General features: G+C 56.5%; 1 protein-coding gene across 11 annotated transcripts in view; it reads right to left on the bottom strand.

Moving 5' to 3' along the window:
• Positions 1-1,858: 1,858 nt before the first annotated feature.
• Positions 1,859-22,344, bottom strand: part of SHANK3 (SH3 and multiple ankyrin repeat domains 3) — a 396,403-nt gene continuing 375,917 nt past the window's right edge. For 8 of the 11 annotated variants that reach the window (XM_069801392.1, XM_069801393.1, XM_069801388.1 and 5 more), the window contains one exon: positions 1,859-8,995. In XM_069801392.1, the coding sequence (XP_069657493.1) occupies positions 8,452-8,995 (544 nt within the window). In that variant the 3' untranslated portion in view covers positions 1,859-8,451. The remainder of the gene's footprint in view (positions 8,996-22,344) is intronic. The other 3 variants (XM_069801398.1, XM_069801400.1, XR_011327682.1) reach the window with 3 other exon arrangements.

Below are 22,344 nucleotides of genomic sequence, written 5' to 3'. Positions count from 1 at the left end.
AGTGGAGTGGGATGGACCCTAGAGAATGTGCCTGGGCACGAGGCCGAGGTACCAGTGAGCTCCCAGCACCTTCATGGGCCTTGGGGCCCAGTACACTGCTGAGCAGCTCGAGCATATGCCAGTGGAAGGGTGATGGTCCTGGGGGGTCACTGGGGTGACCAGAATGCCTCCTGTGCTGGAGAGGCTGCCTGGCGTGGGGTTGCTCGGCTGGGGTCCCCCAGGACCCCGCACACCTCTCCTACCCTCTTCCTCTCCACTCCTTCACCCTCAGCTGCTGTTTTTCCCCCCAGGCAACCATGAAGTCCAGGTTCGCCAGCAGCTGCAGACACCGAATGAGGCCTCGTGCCTCATGCGTGTCACCCCCCCTCAGCTCTGGGCATCCAGCACCCAGGAACCCCAGTGCCATGTGGCCGGGACCCAGGAGGTGCTGTAACGTCCCTGCACCTCTGCTCCCAGTGCTGCTCTGGCTGGGGACGGTGGCACCATGCCCCAGCCTGGGGTGAGATGCTGGTGGCGCTGGTGGCTCTGCCAGGGCCTGGTGGGGCTGCAGCTGGGCAGACGTATCTGTCTGGCACAGACGGCCCCAGCACAGTCCCCAGCACCCTGCCTGGAGGCTGGTGGGAGCCGGGGCCATCCCCAAATGCAGTCACTGTCCTCAGGGCAGGCAGCCGGACACAGGGCAGCATGGGCAGAGATGGGCAGCGGCTCTGTGGGGTCCTGGCTCTTTCCACCCATGGCTCCGGTGCTGCTGCAGGAGGAGGTGCAAGAGAGTGCCAGGGAGGAGGCAGAATGTGTCCCCAAGGACACCCAGTGCTCAGCACGAGGTGCCGCAGGGCCTGCAGCAGCATCACTGCTCCCGAGAGCTGGCGTGGCCCCAGCCCTGCAGCGGCACAGCTCAGGGCGACCCTTTTGCCTGGGTAAAAATCCCGCATCAGCCTTGGAGACGGCGAGTGCTCCCAGCCCCTCAGCAGCCCACCTGTCCTGGGAACAGGGGCATGGCCACGGCTCAGCCGGGTACCCTGGGGCAGGGCACGGTGGAGGGCTTGGTGCTGGGGAGGGACACGGGTAATGGCATCGAGATGGGGTGCAAATGGGTCCCCAGGGGTGGTGGGGGCCCCATGAGCGGGGTGGGATGGGTGGGAGCCTGTGGAGCTGTAGCGGCTGGCACGCTCCCCTGCAGACCACCACAGCTGGCTTCACGGTGCCGCTTGCCAGCCCCGTGGCCATGCATTCCCGGCTCTGTGGCCGGACCCTGGCCTGAGCACGTCTGTTCTTCCGAGACTCCCACTTGGCCCTGGTCCTATGGGGTGAGCCCCAGACGTCAGGCGTGGGGCGGTGCAGGGGACAGGCCAGCACCGGAGGGGACGTTGGTTGTGCAGATCACTGCCGGGTCTGGGAGCATGAGGGTGCCCGCAGCGCTGCGCCAGCTCCAGGGCTGCCCCCTCCAGCAAAGCCAAGCCTGGCACGGTGGCTCTGGGATAGCCCGGCTCCCCGCAGTGGGGCACCAGTCCTGGGAAGCTGCCCCCCCCCCCAGCAAGGCAGCCCTGGGGCGCAGGGGGCTGACGGGTGCAGGTCTGTCCTGTGCCACCCTGCACGGATGAGCAGCGAGTGGCCCTGGCCCCCCCCCAAAGTGCAGCGGGACGTGGCCCCTGCCCAGCCCCACTTCCCCTCCGCTGTCCCTGCCACTGGCTCAGGCCTGGGGGAGAACAGGAGCCCCAGTGGGCAGGAAGGCTGGCTGCCCATGCCTGTCCATGGCCAGGGTGCTGGTGAATCCCCCATGGAGGGGCAGAGAGGTCCCAGACAGCAACCCCGGTCTGGGGGGTGCTGGAGCTGAGAGACACCACACAGAACAAAGGAGAGCTTTCTTATAAATTTATTACATAATAATAATAATAATTAATAATAATAATAATATAATATAAGAAACATAGATCTCTGTGGGGTATGTGTATCACAACGTCAAGGGCGGGAGGCGAATGGCCACACCTCCATGACTCTGGAGAAGGAGAAATCTCCTCCGAAAATCCATACAAAATAAGGGTGAAGTCAAACTGACCTCATAAAATTAAAAACAGAACAAAAACCCACAGGTGAGTCCGTCTGGGTAAGAAACAAGAGTGTGGATGTTCGAGCCGTGTGCGCGTGCGTGTGGTCGCACGCGTGTGTGCGAGGGCTGGAGCCGGTATATGCACATGCAGTGGGTGTGAGCGCGCGCCCGGGGGGCGTGCAGGGGTGTCTCCGCGGGTGACACATGCATGCGGCAGTGAGGGCTGCCCACGGGCGGACAGAAAGAAAACCGCGCTGCACTTTGTCGCTGTTTAGAAATGGTTTTTGGCTAGCGAAGCTCTTCACCACCAGGAACAAAGTGCTTTGGGTTTTGTTTTCTCTTCTTTTACAGTCAGAATTACAGACAGGAGCTGATGGAGAACAGGGATTGATGACATTAGTCTGGACAAAGGAAAAATACCAACAACTTTAAAAAAAAAAACCCCTTCAAAGCAAAAAAAAAAAAGTGTATCCCTTTTTACAGAAGATAACCCAAGTCATTGAGAAGCCATGAGAATCACAGTAACCGCTGTGCGCGGCTGGTCCCGGCGCCACCGGGACGGCGCGGCCAAGGGGTGCGGTGCTTGCTGCCGGCCGCGCCGCAGGCTCGTGGGGTCGGTTCCTCGCCCGCTACCGCTCTGCCTTCTCCTGGATGGCTTTTCAAAATGAAATGTCTCACTGGGTCTGGAGATGTTTGGAGCAGAGATGCCAATGCAGCCAGAATAGATACAGAGTCAGGAAAGCGCTATCTACACCTGGGGAAAATCCTCTTTGCTTCAGCTGAGAAAATAAAAGTAAAGTAGCAGCAGCTGCGTTAGCGGGGCGGTTACGGTTCTGCCGGGGGGGTGGGGTGGGAATGGCCATAGAACAAGAGTTTGGCCCTTGGCCGTCAGGCAACCTGGGGTCCCTGGCGAAGGCGCCGCTGGGCACCGTGCGGGGGCGAGTGACCTGACCCTGGCCGGGTGCTGCGAGTGTGTGGGATGTGGTCGCCCCAGGAGCCGGTGGTACCGCGGAGTGCAGGCTGTGCAGCTGCCCCAGCAGTGCGGGCTAGGGGGGGCAGACGGGCACAGGGTGGGAGCGGGCTCTCTGTGGCTGGGGAGGAACAAGCAGGTCAGTTGAAGGGGCCTCGGCACCCAGCACGAAACCACCCGCGGCACCTGAGGTGCCGCCCCAAAGCGAAGCACGTTCGCCTGGTGACCCACGCGGTGCATCCCGGGAATGGTGCTGTCTCCAAAGCCCCGAGCCCATGCTCATCCAGCTCTGCCACGTGCGTGTGTCCATGGCGGGCACAGGGGGGACGGTGAGGGCACGGCGCTGGGTGGGAGGGTGATGAGGAGGATGAAGCTGTTGCTGCTGGGGCAGGGGAGCAGGTTTGCGGCAGACCCGGGCAGCCCCTGGGGATGGGGGCGATGGCGTGGCAGCGTGGTTGGAAGTTGCCTTCTTTCGTGTTACGCCTGACTGGGACGAGCCGTGGTGTCCCTGGGAGCGACGGCTGCGGCCGCTGTCCCGCAGGAGGGATCACGCAGTGTTTGCCAACACAGGTACGGCTGCAGCTGCTTTGTGATGGAAGCTGGGATGCACAGCGGGGCGGCACGGCCGCTGGCTCCGCCAGAGCAGAGCGGTGCATCCACCATTTCCAGCCCTTGCAAGGAGGATCGGGGCAGAGGGGGGAATTGGGGAGGAGGAGGAGGGCTCCTCAGAAATGGCAAGAAGGCATCCAGCTTTCCTGGTCCCAGACCGAACTTTCTGCAGAAAAGTTGCACTCTGCAGACTTCTGGCCTCTTGCGGCAAGAGGCGGGTGCAGGCGGGTCTCTCAGTTGCCCCAGAAACAGCTGCAGAAGGGGCACAGACCCCGGGTTCACCCGGCGTGAACCTATTGAGCAGCCTGCACTCAGGCTAACACACTGTCACACTTCCAACAGCAGTGCCCGCTGGCCGCCCCGAGGGGCTCGCGCGGGGCCGGGAAGGAGGGTCACGCCGAGGGGCTGCGGTGGCTCCTCGGGGGCAGCGCTCAGCAGAGCAGCCCACTGCCCCGAGGGGAGATGGGGCAGCTCTGCCAGCCGCGGGCTGTGGGGCTGCGCTGGGGTGTGAGGACCAGCGGGGTCTCCGAGGGCCACCGAGGTCTCCGAGGGCCACCAGGGTCTCCGAGGGCTGCCAGGGTCTCCGTTACCTGCGGGTGAGGCGGGGAAGGAGCCAGCAGCGTGATGAGAATGGAGCTCAGCAGGGGAAGAGGTGAAAGGAGTGGCAGTGGGACGAGCTGGCTGGGCGGGCAGGGCTGGGGCGTGCAGAGGGGCTGCAGGGTGCTGGCAGCGTGAAGCGGGGCCAGGGGCTGCACAGCCAGGGACGAGACATCAGTGCTGCAGAGGCTTGGCCAAGCCGCAGCGTGTGGACGCCCAGCATGCTCTGGCGGATGCTGCGCTGCGGGGCCGCCCGTGCCCGCCATGCCCCCGCAGCAGGAGCTGGCCCCGGGGGACCCAGGGGATGGAGCCTGAGCGGGGACAGCCGGGGGGGTCTGCAAGCATGCGGCAGCAGGGGCCAAAGCCAGCCAGACAACGGGCACAGGTCCCCTGTGGCACACCGCGGGCTGCAAACGAGCATTTCCATATTAGCAGGCGGCTCCAGACCAACCTCATAAAAGCAGCACAAGGAACAAACAGCCAAACAAATTCCTAGGAAATCCTGATCTCTACAGTTTGGGGAAGAGGCTGCACAACACCGACCCGGGGACGTGCCCAGGCCACCGCGCACAGTGGGGCCTCCTCAGGGACTGTGCTGTGGCAGGCCCGGCATGCGGCGTGCCCACAGGGATGCAGAGGAGCTGGATGCTCACCGGAATCCTGGGATGTGCCGGTGTTGCTTCGCCAGCCACAGAACTGGAGAAGCAGCATCAGCCTGGAGAGCCAAGCTCCGGTAGCGGGGGACAAGCGGTGAGTTTGGTTCGCGGCCAGGTGTCTGCGGTGCTGCAAAGCGTGCAGGAGGTGGCGGAGGGGCAAGGTGAGGGGACGGCTGGAGCTGGGGGGCTCTGGAGGGAGCCAGCGTGGGGCCAGGGGATGCGAGAGCAGTGGTGGCAGTGGCTGTGCTGGCAGTGGCTGTGCTGGCAGGCGAGGTGCAACCGCACCAGTGGCATGGGACGTCTCTGGAGCAGCATCATCCCTGCCTGTGCAGGACCGTGCCAGCAAGCCCTTGCAACCGGAGGGTGCTGAGTAATGCCAGCATGGGCAAAGGAGCTGGAGCCCGGGGCAATGGGGGGTGGAGGGGTGCTGGGCCGGGGCGCAGGGCGATAGGCGGGTGCATGCATCTGCGCATGCTGCTGCACATGCTGCTGGCCACCGGTGAGACGTGCAGGGGCTGGCGGGTTGGATTCGAGGGGTGAAGGCACCAGGTAGGCAGGAGGGATGAAGGCGGGAGGTGCGCAGGAGGGGTGAAGGTGCTGGGTACGGAGGAGGGTGCGTGGCGGGGGGCCAAAGGGGGTGAATGGGGGGGGGGGGGGGTGCGTAGTGGCAGAGGGGTGATGGGCCAGTCTGCGACTACGGGGCAGGGAGGTGGAAAGGGCAGGACCTGGTCCGCGGCATCCCGCTCCAGGTCACGTGGGATAGTGGCGGTGTTGGCACAAACGGGGCTGGGGGGCACCTGATGGGGTGCGATGGTACACCTGGTAAAGCAGGCGGTGGGGTTCAGGCAGACGCAATGGCTGCTATCGTGATTCGGATGCCTCTTGGCTCACCAGATTATGGGGCGTGAGGCCCGGGGTACCCTGGGGCACGGACCGCAGGCCGTTCGCTTGCCGGTCCAGCTTGAAGCCCCTCTCGCCGTCCCTGGGTGCCCGTCCCAGCTGGGAGCAGCGGGATGGGCGGCCGGGGAGGGGGAGAGGCTGCGAACCCCCAGGGCCTGTCGGCTTCCGGAGAGCTCTGGATGGAGCCGCTTGGGCATGCGCCCAGCAAGAGCTCAGGGAAAAGGAGACGGCACCACAGCGCGTCAGGATCTGTCCCGGGGAGGGCCTGGTGCGCCGGCACAGGTCAGGATCCGTCCCGGGGAGGGCCTGGTGCGCAGGAGGGGCTGTCACCCCCGCCCTGGGCCTAGGCCTTTTCCCTGGCTGAAGGTTGTAAAGGTTCGGAGATGTGTGAGGGTCAGAAGGAACCTCCTTGTCCTTCCCTCTAGCACCAGAAGAGTTAATGCCTTCGTGGGGGACTCAGCTTTTTGGGAACACCGGTCACCAAGCCATCCCCTCCCAAGCTGGCGGGGCAAGCCCTCGCCATCCCCGAGCTGGGGCATGGCGAGGCCGGGGGACGGTGTGGCGAGGAGTGGGGCACGCGGGGCACCGGGCACCACGCTGGGGGGGGGACGGGGATGCCACCTCCTCCAGCGCCGGGGCTGGCCCAGGTCGCTCCAGCTCCCCCGAAGCTGACGGGTGACGGAGCGGCTTCTGCCGAGCCCTGCCGCCCCGGTGCCCTCGCGGCCGCGGCACCGCCGGCCCTCGGTCTCCCCAGCGGCGTGGCGGGAGCCAGCCTGGCCCCCAGACCCGCATGCTGGCCTCCTCCGGCTCCCCGACGGCCGCTCCGGAGGAGCAGCCCCACTGGGACGTCGTGACCGGGCCGGCGGTGGCAGCGCGGGGCTGTGCCGGTGGCAGCGCGGTGCGAGCGCTGGGCGTGATGGTGGCGGTTGCTCCCCGGGAGCGGAGGCAGGAGAGGGACCTGATGCCACAGGGCCTGCGCCTGCCAGAGGCGCTGGGTTCTGCGGGGTGGTGGAAGCGCCAGCTCCATGTGTCTCTGCCTGGTGGGGGTGGAAGACTCGGTGTGTCCCAAAAACCAAGTTTTGTTTTGTGTTTCTAAATCTTTAAAATCCAGAGTGTCTGAAAGGAGCTGTTGGGGGTTTTTTTTTGTGTTTTTTTTTTTAAAAAGACTTTAACATTCATTCAGTCAGTCGCTAAAAACTCCCATGAGCCATGGGCGTCCCAGGGGAGGGGTGCAGGCACCGCCTCGCCAGCATCTCAACAAGTCTAGAGATATATAGATTTAGTAAAATTATAACAAAATCAGGTGGCTATAGCTATAGATATAGATATATAGATATTTGTTCTCTCTTTTCAAATATATAGCTGATTAAAAAGATGCAAAATAAGGATGACTAGGACGGAGTGGGAATCCTGTAGTTCAATATCATCTCTTGTAGATCATCAGCTGCTCTCTATATAAATGCATGGAGATTATATATTATCCATCAATGTGTCCCCCTTGGAAACAAGACCCCAAACCAAGAGGAAATAAAACATCTCCCTCCCCCCTCCCCCCCAAACGTTGGCAAAGCGTTTTCTGCTGGATTCCCCACCAGCCTCCCTCCGACATCCCCAAACATGCTTCTATCCATGCGGTTTCAGTCCCTCTCTCACCGGGGCAACCAAGGGCGACAGGCAGAGCAGCAGCACAGAGTCCAGGGCTAGTCTCTCTCTCTCTCACGGGAATCGCTCTTCTGGCTTGCATGGCAAGGCTGGCTGCTCCCTGGGGCGGCTCTGTGCGGGAGGGAGCGGGTCTGGGCATCACTGCAGGCTGGGACTGCCCTTCCATGGAGACCTCTGCACGCTGGAGCCCTTTCCCTCCGAGCACCGGCAGGACGACCCGGCTCGGCCGGCCGCCTCCGACCCCGGCGGGGACAGCCTGCGCGGGGCCGGGGCTGCCACCGCGGCCGTGGTGCCTCCTGCCTGCTCTTCCCGATGCGGGCCGAGTGCCGGCACCTGCCTGCCTCCTGCAGCAGCCTTTGCCCTGCCGTGCTCCCATCACGCCTGCCGGCTTGGAGCAGCTCGGGGGTCTCCACGCCGTGGGCCGCCCCGACCTGCTCGAGACGCGGCCGGCGGCACGCGCCTGGCCCGCTCACCTCCCTGCTGCGCTCCAACCGGCGTCTCCCTGCCTGTCACACCTGGGCAACGTGGCCAGCGCTTGGCCTACAGCTGAAGCCCTCTCCCTAGCCGGGGCTTGGCTCCTCACTGCACCGCTGGCCCTGTCCCACTCCCCACCCCAACCAGGTGTTGCCCTTCGACCACGGGGAGCCCGGGCTCGGCAGCACGTGGTGCCTCGGCCCCTCCGGCCGCCAGCGACGCCCCCGGGGAAGAGCACATCAAGCGATATACAGGCCAGACTCTCTGGGAGGAACAGAAACGAGGATGTATTTCATGCAACATTCCTTGTCCCGAAGGCGTCGTGGGGCTGGCGGGGCCGAGCGGGGGTCTGCGTGTGCGTGGCACGCCGGGGCGGTGTGGGAGCGGGCGGGAGCCTCTCGGCTCCGCACCCTTCAGTGCAGTGCTCAGAATAGAAAGAGAATCAAAGTGGGTTTTATTAGTCTAGTAGAAATGCCCCCCCCCCCCCCCCCCCCCCCCGTGGTGGCTCTGGAAGAGGCCAGTGCTGCCTGGGACGGTCAGCTGTCTACCAGCTGCTTGAGTGCCCGCTCAATGTTCATCCGGTGCCCGACCCGGGTCACCCCCAACTCCACAAAGTCCTCCTTGGTGAGGGCGGGCAGGTGCGTGCCCTCTATTTCATGGTCCTCAAACTTGTCTCGGTGCTCCACCAAATTGATGCTTTCCAGCCAGTCCCCGACGTCGTACTTGTTCCACAGGTGGAGGGGTTTCTGCATGAAGGGCCGAGGTGGGTGGAGGGTGTGCAGGGGTGGCCCTGGAGAGGGGGACGGGGATGGGGAGCGGCTCCGGGCGCTCACGCTCCTCACCACAAACCGCACCTCCTTGGGCTCGTGTGGGATGGAAAGGCTGGAAGATTTGAGGATGGTGGGAGGGGTCAGACCGTAGGGCCGGACGGTGCTGAGGGGCTCTGTCCGATCCAGAGCCGGCTTCACGGGGCTGGGGGTACGTCGGGTTACGGGGTAGCGACTGCCAGGTCGGACTGTGTAGGTGGTCCCGGAGCTCCGCTGGGAAATGGTGCTGAGTTCTCCTAAACTACTGAAAAGTCTGCAGAAAGAACGGTACAGCAAGAGAGAGGAGAGAGAGCAGAGGGCAGGGGTGAGGCGGAGGTCCCCAGACACAGGAGCACACACACAATATACACGGGGGGGGGGCTGCTGGAGGGCTGGGCCAGCCTGAGATAGGAGGGGGCTCTGCAGCGCTTGGGGGACACGGCTCAGAGCACTTCAGCCAAGACTTGCTTGCAAGCCCTGCCAGGGCTGTTCCAGAGGAGGTAGAAGAGGTTCGAGCAAGTATCTCCAGTTCCCAGCCAAACCTGCCCTAGCTGCCACGGCTCTGAAGCCCATTGAGACCTACCAGGGATGAGCGTGGCCCTGCGGCCCGCTGGGTACACACGAAGACTCGCTGCGGCTGAAGACCCTGCACCTTGCCCTGCCTCGGCTGGTCAGGAAGAAGCTGCTGCAGAGCTGCACTGAAGCCCACCAGCCCCACCTCCCACCGGGAATGCCCCCATCTTCCCTTGCTAACCGCGCTACCATCGGCATGCTCTCAGGTCCCGCCATGGACTCGGAGCAAACCAGCGCTCCTGAGAACATCAGCCAGTCGGGGCAGAGCCCCTTCCCAGGAAAAGAGGGAACCTTCCGGCATCTCCCCAGAGAGTGGTGTGGGGATGGGAGGACGGTCATGCCACCCCAAGGATGGAGGCAGCAGGGTCAGATCATCACCTGACGGCGGTCAGCCCTTTCGTGCGGGCTGAAGGAGCCCAGAGGTGTATGGACTGGTCTTCCCCTTGCACTGTGCTGTGTCTGCCTCCCTGGCTTGCACCCTGTGCCGTGGTGGGCACAGGCTGTGGAGTTGGGCAGGGGGCAGCCCTTCCTGCAGTGCACGGCTCTGCCCGCTCACCATGACAAGAGCCTCTGATGGGGGACAAACCACGCCGCAAGCACGCCTTCCATCTGCCCTCGCCTCTTGCCTTTATTGCCTCCCCTGGCATAAACAAGTACTCTGGGTATGCGAAAAAAAAAGGGATCTAGAACCTGACAGGGCAAGATGATGGAGGATGAGTCCTTTGAGCGCAATGAGCCCCAGCCTGGGAGGCCTCAGGAAGGCATGCTGCTGCCCGGCCCTGTTCGTGTCCTGCTTTCGGTACTCGCACCCACTGCTGACTGCAACTGGGGATGTGACTCCAACTGGGACAGTCCTGGGGCTCCCGTGTGGTCTCTCTGTCCTGGCAGCGAAAGCAAACGCAGCAACCTGAATCCACCCCGGGGCTGTGGTCGCTGCTCTGTGGTAGCCTCTGATTGAGGCTGGTGGGGTCTCAGCTCCGAGGAGGGCTCTCAACAGGGGCCCACGTCCTACAGCAGCTCAGGGGCCTGGATGCTTCCACATCAGAAGTGCTGCAGCCCTGACCGACCGTGAGTGGGGAGGAAAGGTCTGCTGCTTTAGGGCTGCACAGTCCTGGGCCAAGAGGCACGGCATTACCAGGGCTGGGTTGCTTATCTCTGTGCTAAACAGTCCATGACCACTCATTTGGGTCAAGCAATGTCAGTTTGCTCGTCCTCCAAACTAATCGATAAAATGCAACAGAACTGCAGCTCCCTGGTGCCTGGATGTGACGTCAGTTAAAAAACAAGCAGTCCTCTGGGCTGTCGGCACGGTGCCCTGCGTGCAGCCCGGTGCAGCCCGGCACCTCTGCTTCTCTGCCACCCCCCAAGCTCTGCCCTCCCATCTCAGGTCCCTCCTGCTACAGCGGACACTCTGGAAACCTGTTGCTGGCAACAGGAGTCCAAGGGCTACAGGTAATGGCATAGACCCGCTGCCACTAATGTGCACGCGACACAAGATCCACACCGCTGGGAGGTTAATAAGCACTAATGATTTCTTAGAGAGATGGCTCCGAGAAGATCAGCTGAATGTGGATATGAAGGGCTGTTCATAGTCTGTGGGCTCAGGCACATTTCCTCTTATTCTTATTTTCCTGCCACCTTGGCACAGAAAGCAAGAGGATTATAAAGAAGCATGACGATGAATCACATTTGGGAAGCTCCGTCACTACAGAATAGGAAGAGCTGAATGACCTTGAGGGCTGTAGTACAAGAAGCAGAACGAAAAGTGACAGTACAAAATACGGTGTCCTGCTCAGAGGGCTGGCAAAGGCTCTGCTCTCTACTGGAAGTGATGAAGGGAGAGAAAGTTCTGGGTCTACTGACAGACCCCGGGGCAGGGGTGACCGGGAGGCACCAATGTGGCACAGCCATGGAAAGGCAAAAGAAACACTGCAAGATCTAAGGTGTGTATTGCTCGCAGACATAAGGATGCATTCATGTCACCATAGGAGACACTGCTACACTCTCATTTAAAATTCTGAGCACAGTTCTGGTCACTCATGTTCAAGACAGGTAAATGCAAACAGGAACGGCTGCAGACACAGCAGCCAGCGTGCCAAAGGCTTGTTTAACCTGCCCAAGGTGGGACAGAGGGGGAAATTGCTGTCAGAGTCTGTGAAAGAAGAAGAGAGACTTAAGCTGGTGCGTACTGCAGAGACCTGGAGCAGCCCTGTGCAAGCACACTCACCGAGGTGGTAGATGCCCAATGGCTGTCTGGCAGCACAGCCTTTGCCAAGAGTGGAGATGCAGGCTGCACAGAGACCCACGTCATGTGGCAGGCTGTGCTGCAAGGCCTCCCTGCCACTTGGCTTTTTCGTTTGGTGGCTTACAGGGTCTGGGAAGTTGGTTATTCCTGCTCTTGGGGAATGTGATTGCTGGAACCACACATGAGAAATCAGCTGTGTGCCCAAGCTTCCAAGGCTGGCATGTCCTTGCAATGATGAGACAGTGGTGCCACGGCAGACCTGTCTGGGCACAGCTGGTCAGCAGATGTAATCTGTAGGTCTGTTCTCCTCTGCAGAGGACCAGCTTGGTCAGTGCAATGCACTGTTGGCAATATACTGTTGGCTCTCAACACCTTCAGCAGCCCTGTTCTGCCAACTATGTGTTATGTTGCAGACAGCACAGCAGTCTTTAATGTCCTGTCCAGCTCTGGAAGCTGACTTCATTACGGGCCATCAGTCCAATTATTCAGTCACAGGCACTTCATCCTGCTCTGAAGCCAGGTCAGTTTTTCTGGATGTGATCGTTCACAAGTGGCACCTCAGCACGTTATCCCTTCCATGGAATTGCACATTATGCACAGCGACAATATCTGCTTAGAGGGTTTTTTCCTGGATCACCGCGCTTCTTCATTGCAGGTCCATATTGGCACATCATGTGTTTTGCCCGATGAACGCACACCGACAGAGATGTGTACCAGCCAGCTGTAGCCAAGCTGAGGCCAAGTGCTGCTACGTTTTAGGATGCTGCTATGGAAGACTTCAGCTTTGTCAGGTTTCATGAACACTATGGCATTGCCCACTTCTCCTTTAGGCAACATCAAGTCAATGTAACTGGGGAGCTTAATAAGAAAAATGAAATGCTTTCTTCACTTTCCATTTCTGGTGGTGCTCCAGCTGGTCCTTGGAAGACCAGCAGCCCAGAGGTGGTGGGATTGCTGGTTGCCACAGGTTTCTCTGTGAGTTGGGATGTGGCAGCTCTAATCACTGTTGTAGGGCTGCCTTCAAGCTTGTTGTCTTTGAACATGTGCAATCCACGTTCTGGCAGCTCTCAACCCCTGTCCCGCAGTGCTCAGTGGTGGCAGTCTGTTGGCACCAGCAGTTGCAGTAGATCGGTTGCCTGGATTGCTGCTTCAGTGCAGCCAGAAAAACTAGTCTTTTGAGACACAGAAGACAAGGCCTGATTCGTGCACCACAGCACACACGTGGAACTGACTGGAATCAGCAAAGAGGGAGAACAGGTCTCATGGGAAGCAGGCTCACAAGCAAAGAAACACTAGCTTGATGAAAAAAGTTCTAACCAAAGAAAGAGGGATTATGCATTTGTATGACAGCTAATTAAGCCTTCTGGGAATACTTTTACTGAAGGTATTAAAAAGCAGGTTTCTTGAATAAGTCACTAATGGATGAGGATTCTTCCTTTGAACTCTGTATCTCAGTCCAAATTTCTTCAAGAGTAACAAAGGCAATGACTGATTCAGCAACAGAGGTAATGCACTTCTCATCCCTCCAAAGAGAAATGCTTTGCTTTTGCTCAGCAAGGCTTTCATGTTGCTGCTGTTGGTTTCCAGGTGTTTTCGTACCGGCCTTCAAAAGCATCTCCATTGCTTTTCATTAGAACTGCATGAAGGACTTGCCTCCTGTGATGAACAACCTTCGCTAACTGATGAGTGAGACACAAGACTGCTCTCATGATTCTCCATTGGTGCTCAGTGCACCTAAAGGCTCTGACATCATGCTTGGCGCTATCTGTGACCATGGCCAGGCTATGCTTTAGGGCCAGGGCTGGAGACTAATCGTCTCTCTCTTTTTGCTTGCAATGCAGACGGATACTTTGAGGCTTCCTGCTTAGAACGGTGCATGAACAGATGACATGACACCTCTACAGTTCCCATTTTTGGAAGGGTTTTGTCTTCCAGAATTGTCTCACGAGATCTGTGCTTGAAAAGGGAGGACAAAGGGGAGGAGTATAGAAAGGAAAGAAAGTCTCTCTGGAGACCCTCCAAACCAAAAATTAGAAGCACTTGTGCTACGTGTCACCATGGAAATGACACGACCGCCAAACAGGACATAAACTCACTGGCACGAGCTGCATGCTCTCACATGCCGCTTCACAAGCAAGAACGGTGTCCAGGGGAAAGCACTTCCCATCCCGTGCCTGCGCCCCAGCTCTTGCTGACAGGCTCCGTTCAGATGAGTTTTCTTTTGGTGGATGGCTGGTGAAGGGGTATGGGCCTGTTTCAAAAGCTGGAAGGAAATACGCTTCTTCACAGAACCTTGAGGAACTCCCATTGACCAGAGGGCCAATCGAAGCCTCATCACAAAGGAGCCAGGAAAGTCCGTCTCTCCCCAGAGCTGGATGCTCTGCCCAGGCAGTCAACCCCCAGGACGAGAGACAGCACCACAGCCACCCTGCTCCAACAGTGGGCATGGCACCAGTGGCAGACAGAGCTGTGTTACCGGGAGATTGATGAGCTGCTCTCAGGGACCATTTGCCAACCCACTGCTCTTCCTTAACTACTGAATTTTGGCAAGAAATTTGTTCCTGGCTCTCAGCAAAAGAATTCAAAGAGAGGATAAGCTTATCCCCATAAAGAAAGCCCACAGGGAACAGGGTGCCCAACAGCGCGTGAGGCTTATCTGAAGAACTATTGAGAACAAGGTTTTTCACTGAAGGCAATCTAATTTCCTGCTGTCATTTTTTCTTAGGACTCTACTAGTGCAGCCAGTACTTTCATTAGGGAAGATAAATCTGTCACTTCTGAGTTCTTCTCTTTCACAGTAGAATAACAAAGGGATGCTGCGAGGGAACACCTGCAAAACTGATACAAACGAGTGGGGTTAATTGTACCCAATGTACTGTCTCTCCTGAAGGCAATGAGTAACTCCACCAGCATCTGGAGGGCTGATCATGCTGAAGAAACACTGGAAGAGTTCCTCTTCAGATGAACACAAGAATGAGGAAACCAGGAGAGAACTGTTAAATTTTGTAACTCTAAGGGCTGCTACACTTCTGTATGGAGTCTCCTGAGCAGAAACAAATGCAGAACCTATGGGCAGCGCTTATGCGTGAAGTCGTACAAATCAGGCAGCTTGGTCCTGTGAATCATGGTCTGCAAAGATCGGTTACCTCAGGCACAGCTCTTGTGTTCTTGGCACATGTTGGACTTACAATGCACAGACAGCTCAGCAGTGCTGAACACGTGAAACTGGTCTAATGTTTCCCAAAAGAGCTTTCACAGGGGTCAGAGACTTTATGAAGGGGCTCAGCAACTGCATTGTGCATAAGCAATAAAGCTGATGTTTTCCAAAAGCAACTGCTGTACCGCACAAGCACAGTATAATCAGTGGGTACCTCCATGCATGAAACAGCTCTGCTGCAGCAATTCAGACTAGTGTGCCACCTGCCTAGGAATCCCAGGTAAACTTCCCAAAACTTCAGATTCTGCCAAGACGACATTTCCATTGGAAAGGTATGCATTTTGGGGAGAACTGAGAGGTAGGGCACCTCTCTACCCCTTTTCTGACAAGGATGGCTCCTTTGGACCAGACTGCAGGTCTGTTCCCTTCAGGAAGGCGGTCAGTAAGAGTGCCAAAACAGATCAAGTGGATAACCTGTTAACTTGGTGTTTGGGAAAACAGCCCATACAGCACCAGGCAGGAAAGCCTTCCAGACACTCCATGGTGTGGTGGGTAAGGCAAGCCATGAGGCAGTCAGGCAGAAGGAGGCTAAGGGGGGGTATCTGCAGGGCTTCACCTTGCGCTGGCTCTCCAGCAAATCAGCTGCACCCTGCTTGTGCCGGGGCCATCAGTGAGGAGGAAGCTCAGCATCCAGAAAGCAATCCCTCTTCTTTTCCTTCCACAGCCCATTGAGTTGTTATAGCAACCAACATGCTTAGGTCTAAATCTAATATTTGGCAAGTGGCAGCCCACTCTTGATGCCTGTCTTGGCTTGCAGCCACTGTTCAGGTGCTCGGCAAAACGGTCACCGTAACACCACAGAACTCCTGTCTTCAAGGAGGAGGACACAGGGAATGACAGGCTGGCCAGCCTCACATCAATCCCTGGGACGATGATGGAGCAAATCATCCTGGTAACTATTTCCAAACATACTGAGGACAAGAAAGTGATTGGAAGTGGCCAGCATGGCTTTTTGTAAAGGGAAATCATGCCTGACCAACCTGGCAGCCTTGTGGGCAACCTGACTAGGTTGGTGGGTGAGGGACAAGCAATGGATTTTGTTTATCTTGACTTAGCAAGGCTTTCAAAAAGCGTCTCCCATAACATCCTCACTGACAAACTGGTGAAGTATGCACAGGACAAGTGGAAGGTGAGGTTGATTGGGAACTGGCTGAACTGCTGGACTCGAAAGGCTGTGGTCAGCAGCACAAAGTCCAGCTGGAGGCTAATGACTTGTGAGGTACACAACCCCCCCGGGGTTGCTATTGGGACCAACACCTCTTAATGTCTTCATTAAATACCTGGACGATGGGGCAGAGGGTATCCTCAGCAAGTGGAGATAACACACATTTTGTGCAGATGACACAAAATAGAGGAGTGGCTGATAAACCAAATGGGTGTGCTGCCCCTCAGAGTGTCCCCGACTGACCGGAGGAATGGGCCAAGAGCAATCTCATGAAGTTCAACAAAGGGAAATGCAAAGTCCTGCACCTGAGAAGGTGGGAACAACCGCACCCACCAGTACATGCTGGGGGCTGACCAACTACAAATCAGCTTTGCAGAGAAGGACCTGGGGCTGCTGGCAGACACCAAGTTGAATGTGAGCCAGCAATGTGCCCCTGCAGTAAAAAACGCTGTTGGTGTCCTGTTCCATTAGGAACAGCATTGCCAGCAGGTCAAGGGAGGTGGTCCTTCCTCTCTGCCCAGCACCAATGGAGCATACCTGGAGTACTGTGTCCAGTACTGGGCTCCCCAGTGCAAGAGAGACATGGACTTACTGGAACGAGAGTCCAGTGAAGGGTCACAAAGATGATTAAGGTATTGGAGCATCTGACGCAGTAGCAGAGACTGAGAGAACTGGGACTGTTCAGCCTGGAGAAGAGAAGGTTCAAGGGGACTTCATCAGTGTGTATAAATATTGGGAATAAAGACGATGGAGCCACACTATTCTCAGTGGTGCCCATGACAGGACAAGAGGCAACGGGCACAGACTGAAACACAGGAAATTCCATCTAAACATACAAAATCCCTTCTTCACTGTGAGGGTGACCGAGCACTGGCACAGGTGGCCCAGAGAGGTGGTGGAGTCCCCATCCTTGGCGATATTAAAAACCTGACTGAACAATGTCCTGGGCACACTGCTCTAGGTGGCCCTGCTTGAGTAGGGGGGAGGACCAGATGATCTCCAGAGGTTCCTTCCCACATCAACCATTTTGTGAGTCTGTGAATTCAGACTGTGGAGGGCCAGCGCAGACCTGCCATCAGCCAACAGCAAATGCCCCGATGAGAAAGTAACAACGTGCAGAAGCCCATTATTCCAGGTCATTCCTTTTGGCTGGAGCTACCCAGTGGCAGAGCCCTCTAGGAGGCTTTATGCTGAGAGTGCTTGAGCTGATCGACCTTCCTCCAGACCTTTCTGCCAGTGTCCTCAACCTTCTTTGGTGCACATGCAGCAAGCAAACAGCAACATATTCCTGCAGCACCATCAATGCCCAACTTTCCCTGCCAGTCCCCACCATTTCAGTATCAGCTTTCATTCCTCAGTGCCTGTGGTGCACTGGAGTAATCAGGAACATTGCCACCATCAGATGGCCACAATTCATGGGGACTGTGCTCTTTGGCCTGCAGAATCAGCTTTTGCCCTCCATTGCCCATCTCTTTACATTTATTAGCACTGAACTTTCTCTGCTGTCATGCAGGTCACTCATTTAGCTTGGCAAGTTTCCCTCTAGCTCTTCACTGTCCTCTCTAAGTTCAGTGTCCCCCAAAACTTCATGTTTTCTGCAAATCATGAATTCTCATTAATCATGGTGGTTTTCATACGATTAATAAATCTATTAAATTAAATGAGACCCTACTACAAAAATACCTGTCTGCTATTAACCTTCTTCCACAATGAAAACTGACAAGCTATTTCGACTCTTCATTTCTGGTATTTTTTTCTCTGTAAAACATGTTCAGACTGAAGTCTTACTTCTTGCTCTGAAAGAATTCCTCAATATTAATAATCTCTCTCCTATGTCTCCGATGCCCAGCTCCTGAACCGCAGTCTGGAACAAGGACTGCTGACTTTGCTTCTGAGAGAGGGGCAGCTGGCAGGAGAGCACAAGCTTGCCTGCCCAGGAGTGACTTTCCTGAGGACTGTTGAGTGTGGAACAAACATGGGTCCCTCGAGCCAAGCATCTGCAGAGTCAGAGCATGCTGTGTTCAGCTCAAGTCTCAGGGCTGTGTCTAACCACGGATAAGACAACAAATCACAGCCAATCCACTTGTAATTTTCTGTCTGGTGAGGGGAATGCTAAGGAACCCAAAGCATCCCTCACACATCGCTGGAGGCACTCAGCCACCATGCAGGCAGCACACCAAGACTTCAGTCCCCAGATGAGTGCAGACCTGCCAACACTGACAAAGTGGAAGATACTCAGGGCAATGAAACAGTCTAGAGGACAAACTCTCCTGCCTGAAGGCATGTGTACCACTGACAGACCTCTGCACTGGGGACTAGTTAGAGCCAGTGTCTCCTGCATCCATGTCACACCATGGTACAATGCAAACCTTTTCTTTTTCCAGAAAAAGGAGGGGAGAGATTTCAGTTTCTACACCTAAGTGAAGTCCTAGATTTCTTCAGTCTGCTCGGGATCTTAATTCCTTCTGCTTATTGCAAGAGCAGACAAGGGAGGAAGTCCTAGAACTAGCACAGATTCAGCATCTTCCTTGACAGTGGGGATGACAAAGAGATGGGAAAGCTGATTCCTACAGCTTAAGCAGCAAATGAACACATAGCAACCAACGGTGTGAAACAGGCCAGCTCTGTGCTGCTATTTGGATGTTCAGCAAGAGACCCTCATTTAACAATGCAAGTTTTTAACAAACCCTAATGCCAGATCACGTAGGGCCAGCGAAGTCTGTAGATCACACTTGAGACTGCAGGAGAGTAGTGCAGTGATGCGGCCAGAAGCTCCCTGAGCACAGGAGCTACAAGTAGGAGAATGCTTTACAGTACAGCTGTAGACAATTACTTTTGAAAACCAGAGTAACATATTAAGTTGCTTAAGCTGTGACTTCCTACATGCCATAGCATGGGGCAATAACTCCTAAACTGCTGCTGGGCTGAGCTGCTATGGCTACACTGCATGGGCAGCACCAGGTAGGCTTTCTGGTTGGGGTGGGTGCTGGAAGCAGCCTGTGTGTGTTACAGTCAGGTGTCAGGAGAACAGCCACCACAGCAGATCCCGGCAGCGCGGGTTGAACCCTGGTCTGACCTGCACAGCCAGCTCAGCTGGCCTGGAACATCGGAGAGGAAGGTTAGGGTCAAGGAACACCATCGCACACAGAAGACATCAACTATGAAACACTCTGCGCAGACTAGCGGGGACAGGAAAATGAACAAGTCCATGGAAGGCAAAGGCAAGCAGACATGAATGGAAAATAAGGCACATGTGCCAGGCTGGAAGATGATGTGGACCCAACTGAAGCAACAGGGGAAGACCCGTCCGTTCCAGCTCTGGATGCCTTCAAAGCACAGCCGTCAGCTCTGGGTGCACTTCTGGGAAATGCCTGAAGAGACAAACAGTGGGGGCCTGAAGCTCTTCTCACCCGATGAGCATCTCAGGCTGACCTGGATGAAGCTGCACTAGGTTTAATGAATGATTTTCTGGATTCTTGTCTAATCACTTTAAGCAGAGTAGAAAAATCCACTCCAAAAAGCTGTGGTGACTGTCACTGTTTTACCTCATTATGGGAGGACAAAGCTGAAGATCTAAGCAATGGGATGGTATCACTGACGAAACTGTTGCTCCTGCATTTCCCCTCTCATAACAAATAACAGTTTTCCTCTTCTTCACTCTGTATAAATTCCTCCACATGGAAATAGGGCCTACCCCTGCAGGTGTGGACTGATGGAAAAGGAGCCAAGAAGTTGTGACTCTTCCTTAAGCTGATGTGGGGAAGCAGTGTGTGTGTTTGGGGCGGGGGGGTGGAGGAAGGACAAGATGGGGAACCCTGGCTGGTGCCTGGATAACAGAAGGATGAAGCTGCTGCTCCGAGGCTTTGGGTTTTGTTGCAGTGCAAGGTGCAACCGAAGACGGAGTCCTGAACTGGCAAGATGCTGAAAGGACGATATTCACCTATGGACTGTCCACTGCCCCGGGTCCTCCTATGAATGCAGTGCCTTTCTTATGGAGACTTCCCACACCAGCCTGTCATGGTCAGATGAGAGCAAACTGCACTTTTGCTGGGTTTGTTTAGTTTTTTGCTCTCCCAAATGGTGTATAAGACATTATCCCTATAAAATATAGAGGCTGGATTTGGGGAAAAAAACAGCCAGCCATGAAAACCCTGGAGGTATAATCCTTTTTGTGGCTTCTCAATGTAACGTCTCCTTCCTGTTTCAAAACTGCCTTTTTTTCTCTCTCACTCTGTAATTCTCCTCTTCTCTCTGATCACACTTCTGCAGCCATAACAGTAGTCATTCTTGCTGTTCACTGCTAGAGCATTTTCCCCTGACCTCAAAAGACTAATTGACCTTCCTAGCTCACCACATTGTCCTACAGACTTCAGCAGGACCTGTCTTTGGGGTTAGAACAGCCTGTCCTGTCTTCTCCTGAGCTCCTGGCTCACACTCACAGGTGTCTGACCTGGAGCAGAGTGCCTCTGTGCTCAGCAGCCTCTGCACAGAAGATGACAGGATGGTGACAGCCACTGGCTGCTCGCAGAGCTGTGGCATTTGATGCCCAGCTGTCATTTACTGGCCCTCTGGTAGCACCTAAAGGCTCAGAAGTGAGGTCCTAGTCCACAAAGTACCCAGAAAAGAAGGACTTGGCACTCTTCCTATTTCTTGTTCCTTGCTGGTCTCGGATGAGCTGGGGGAGGGCATGTTTGTTTTTCAGTACCTGATTCCCAGCTCTGAGAGCCAAGACAGTGGATCCCTTCTGTCATCCCTGATGGTGGGCACTGCGCAGGCTATGTGAAGCCCTGGGGACACCACTGCGTGCCCTGCACTGGAGTACGCGTGGGAGAGCAGGGGACCATGGCTTCATGCAGCCTGCATCGTGCTTACTGCGAGTGCTACGGGCAAGAAGAGAGCGGTGTGTGTTGCTTGAGAAACACTGGGCTTGCCTCTTGCTGCGCTGGAGCCCCGGGTGGTTCCCTGAGACTCGGGCAGGGCAGAGGCACTGTGGCTGTCCGGACACGGAGGTTCAGCTGAGCCATTTCATTGCTTTCCTTCAGACCCAGCTCGCCTTGTGCATCTCACCGACGACTAAAACCTGAGCCTGGGTTACGGGCTCTGCTTTCTGCCTGGTACCAGTGCTGGGCTGGGTGCAGGGCCAAGCACCCTCTTCGTGCGGAGGAAAGCAGGTCTGAAGCTTTACATTTTAGGTGACAAATTTTGTTGCAGGGGAGGAGGACCACAGTCTGCAGTGAATGCTTGACCCTCTGTGCAGCTAATGAGCAGGGAAGCTGGCCAATCAGTGTTTTAACTGTGATGGCACAGAAGGTTAATCTACAGGGTCAGAAGACAGCTTATTATTTACACAGAGCTAACCCCATGCCTCTAGCCAGCAGCAAGCACTTGTGCATCTGAACTGATGGTACCTTAGACCTGTTGTAGAATTGAGTCTCCTTGCTTGTGCACCCTAAAAATACCCTGGGTTTACAGCACTCCTCCCTTCCAGGGAATTAAATGCAAAAACCTGTGCTAAGAAAACATTAAAGGTGCTCAGCTAAGCAGGCACCTGTGAAAGCCAGCATGGATTACACATCGAGGTTCATCACTGATCCTTTTGGACCAAGACAGCAGCTAACCCTAACCCTAACCTCTTCAGGAAGCAAATGGGAGTAACACCCCACTCGTGACGGGCCCCAGGCAGAGGCAGTGCCTGCTGTTCCCCTCTCCTGCTCGTGTTTACGCAGCCTGCTCACACGCTGAGCACAGCTCCTGGCAAGGGCTCCCTCCGCCGCTGGGCAGTGCAGGCAGGTGCAGGGAGCGATGGGGAGAGTGGGAGGCACGCAGCCCGCTGCAGCACCCTGAGCACAGGCATGGGGCTGCAGCCTGCAGGAAAGTACCAGCCAAGGCTCTGATGCGTTCACACTTGCTCCACTGGAGCTGAGCCACAGCCTGTCTGCAGCCTCGGGCCCCTCATCAGGGCTGTGCTCAGCGCTCCCACGGCTGCGCAGGGTGGCTGCAGCTTACGCTCGGAGTCAGGCAGGGATGCTGCGCGCGGGCGAAACAATGTCCAAAGCTTTCACACAAACAGGGCTGTGCAACAGAGAGGAAACATCAGCTGACAATCACGGTCAGTCAGATGGTGCTGGAGGGGAGCAGGCACTGCCATTGTCTGAAACGCTGGCTCAGCGGAACGGGGACAAGCCGGCTCCCATTCAGTGCAGCCAGCCATCATCCCCAAATGCTTTCTGACCAGCTGGTGCTGCCACTGGGGCTGCTGGGCAGCGTCCTAACAATGTGGGGGCAGAAAACAGACTGAGCAGACTAAATTTGCTCTGTCCTGCGCCAGGTAGCACAAAGCTGAGGGATGAGCCAAGTGCCCACAGTGCTAACACGGGCGGCAGATCTCCCCTGGGTGCAATCCTGAACACTCAAGACGCTCTG

Source organism: Haliaeetus albicilla, chromosome 14, assembly GCF_947461875.1.
Source record: "Haliaeetus albicilla chromosome 14, bHalAlb1.1, whole genome shotgun sequence".
NCBI lineage: Eukaryota > Metazoa > Chordata > Aves > Accipitriformes > Accipitridae > Haliaeetus > Haliaeetus albicilla.
Note: the sequence above shows the minus strand (reverse complement) of the source record. Positions and strands in the feature narration are given on the sequence as shown.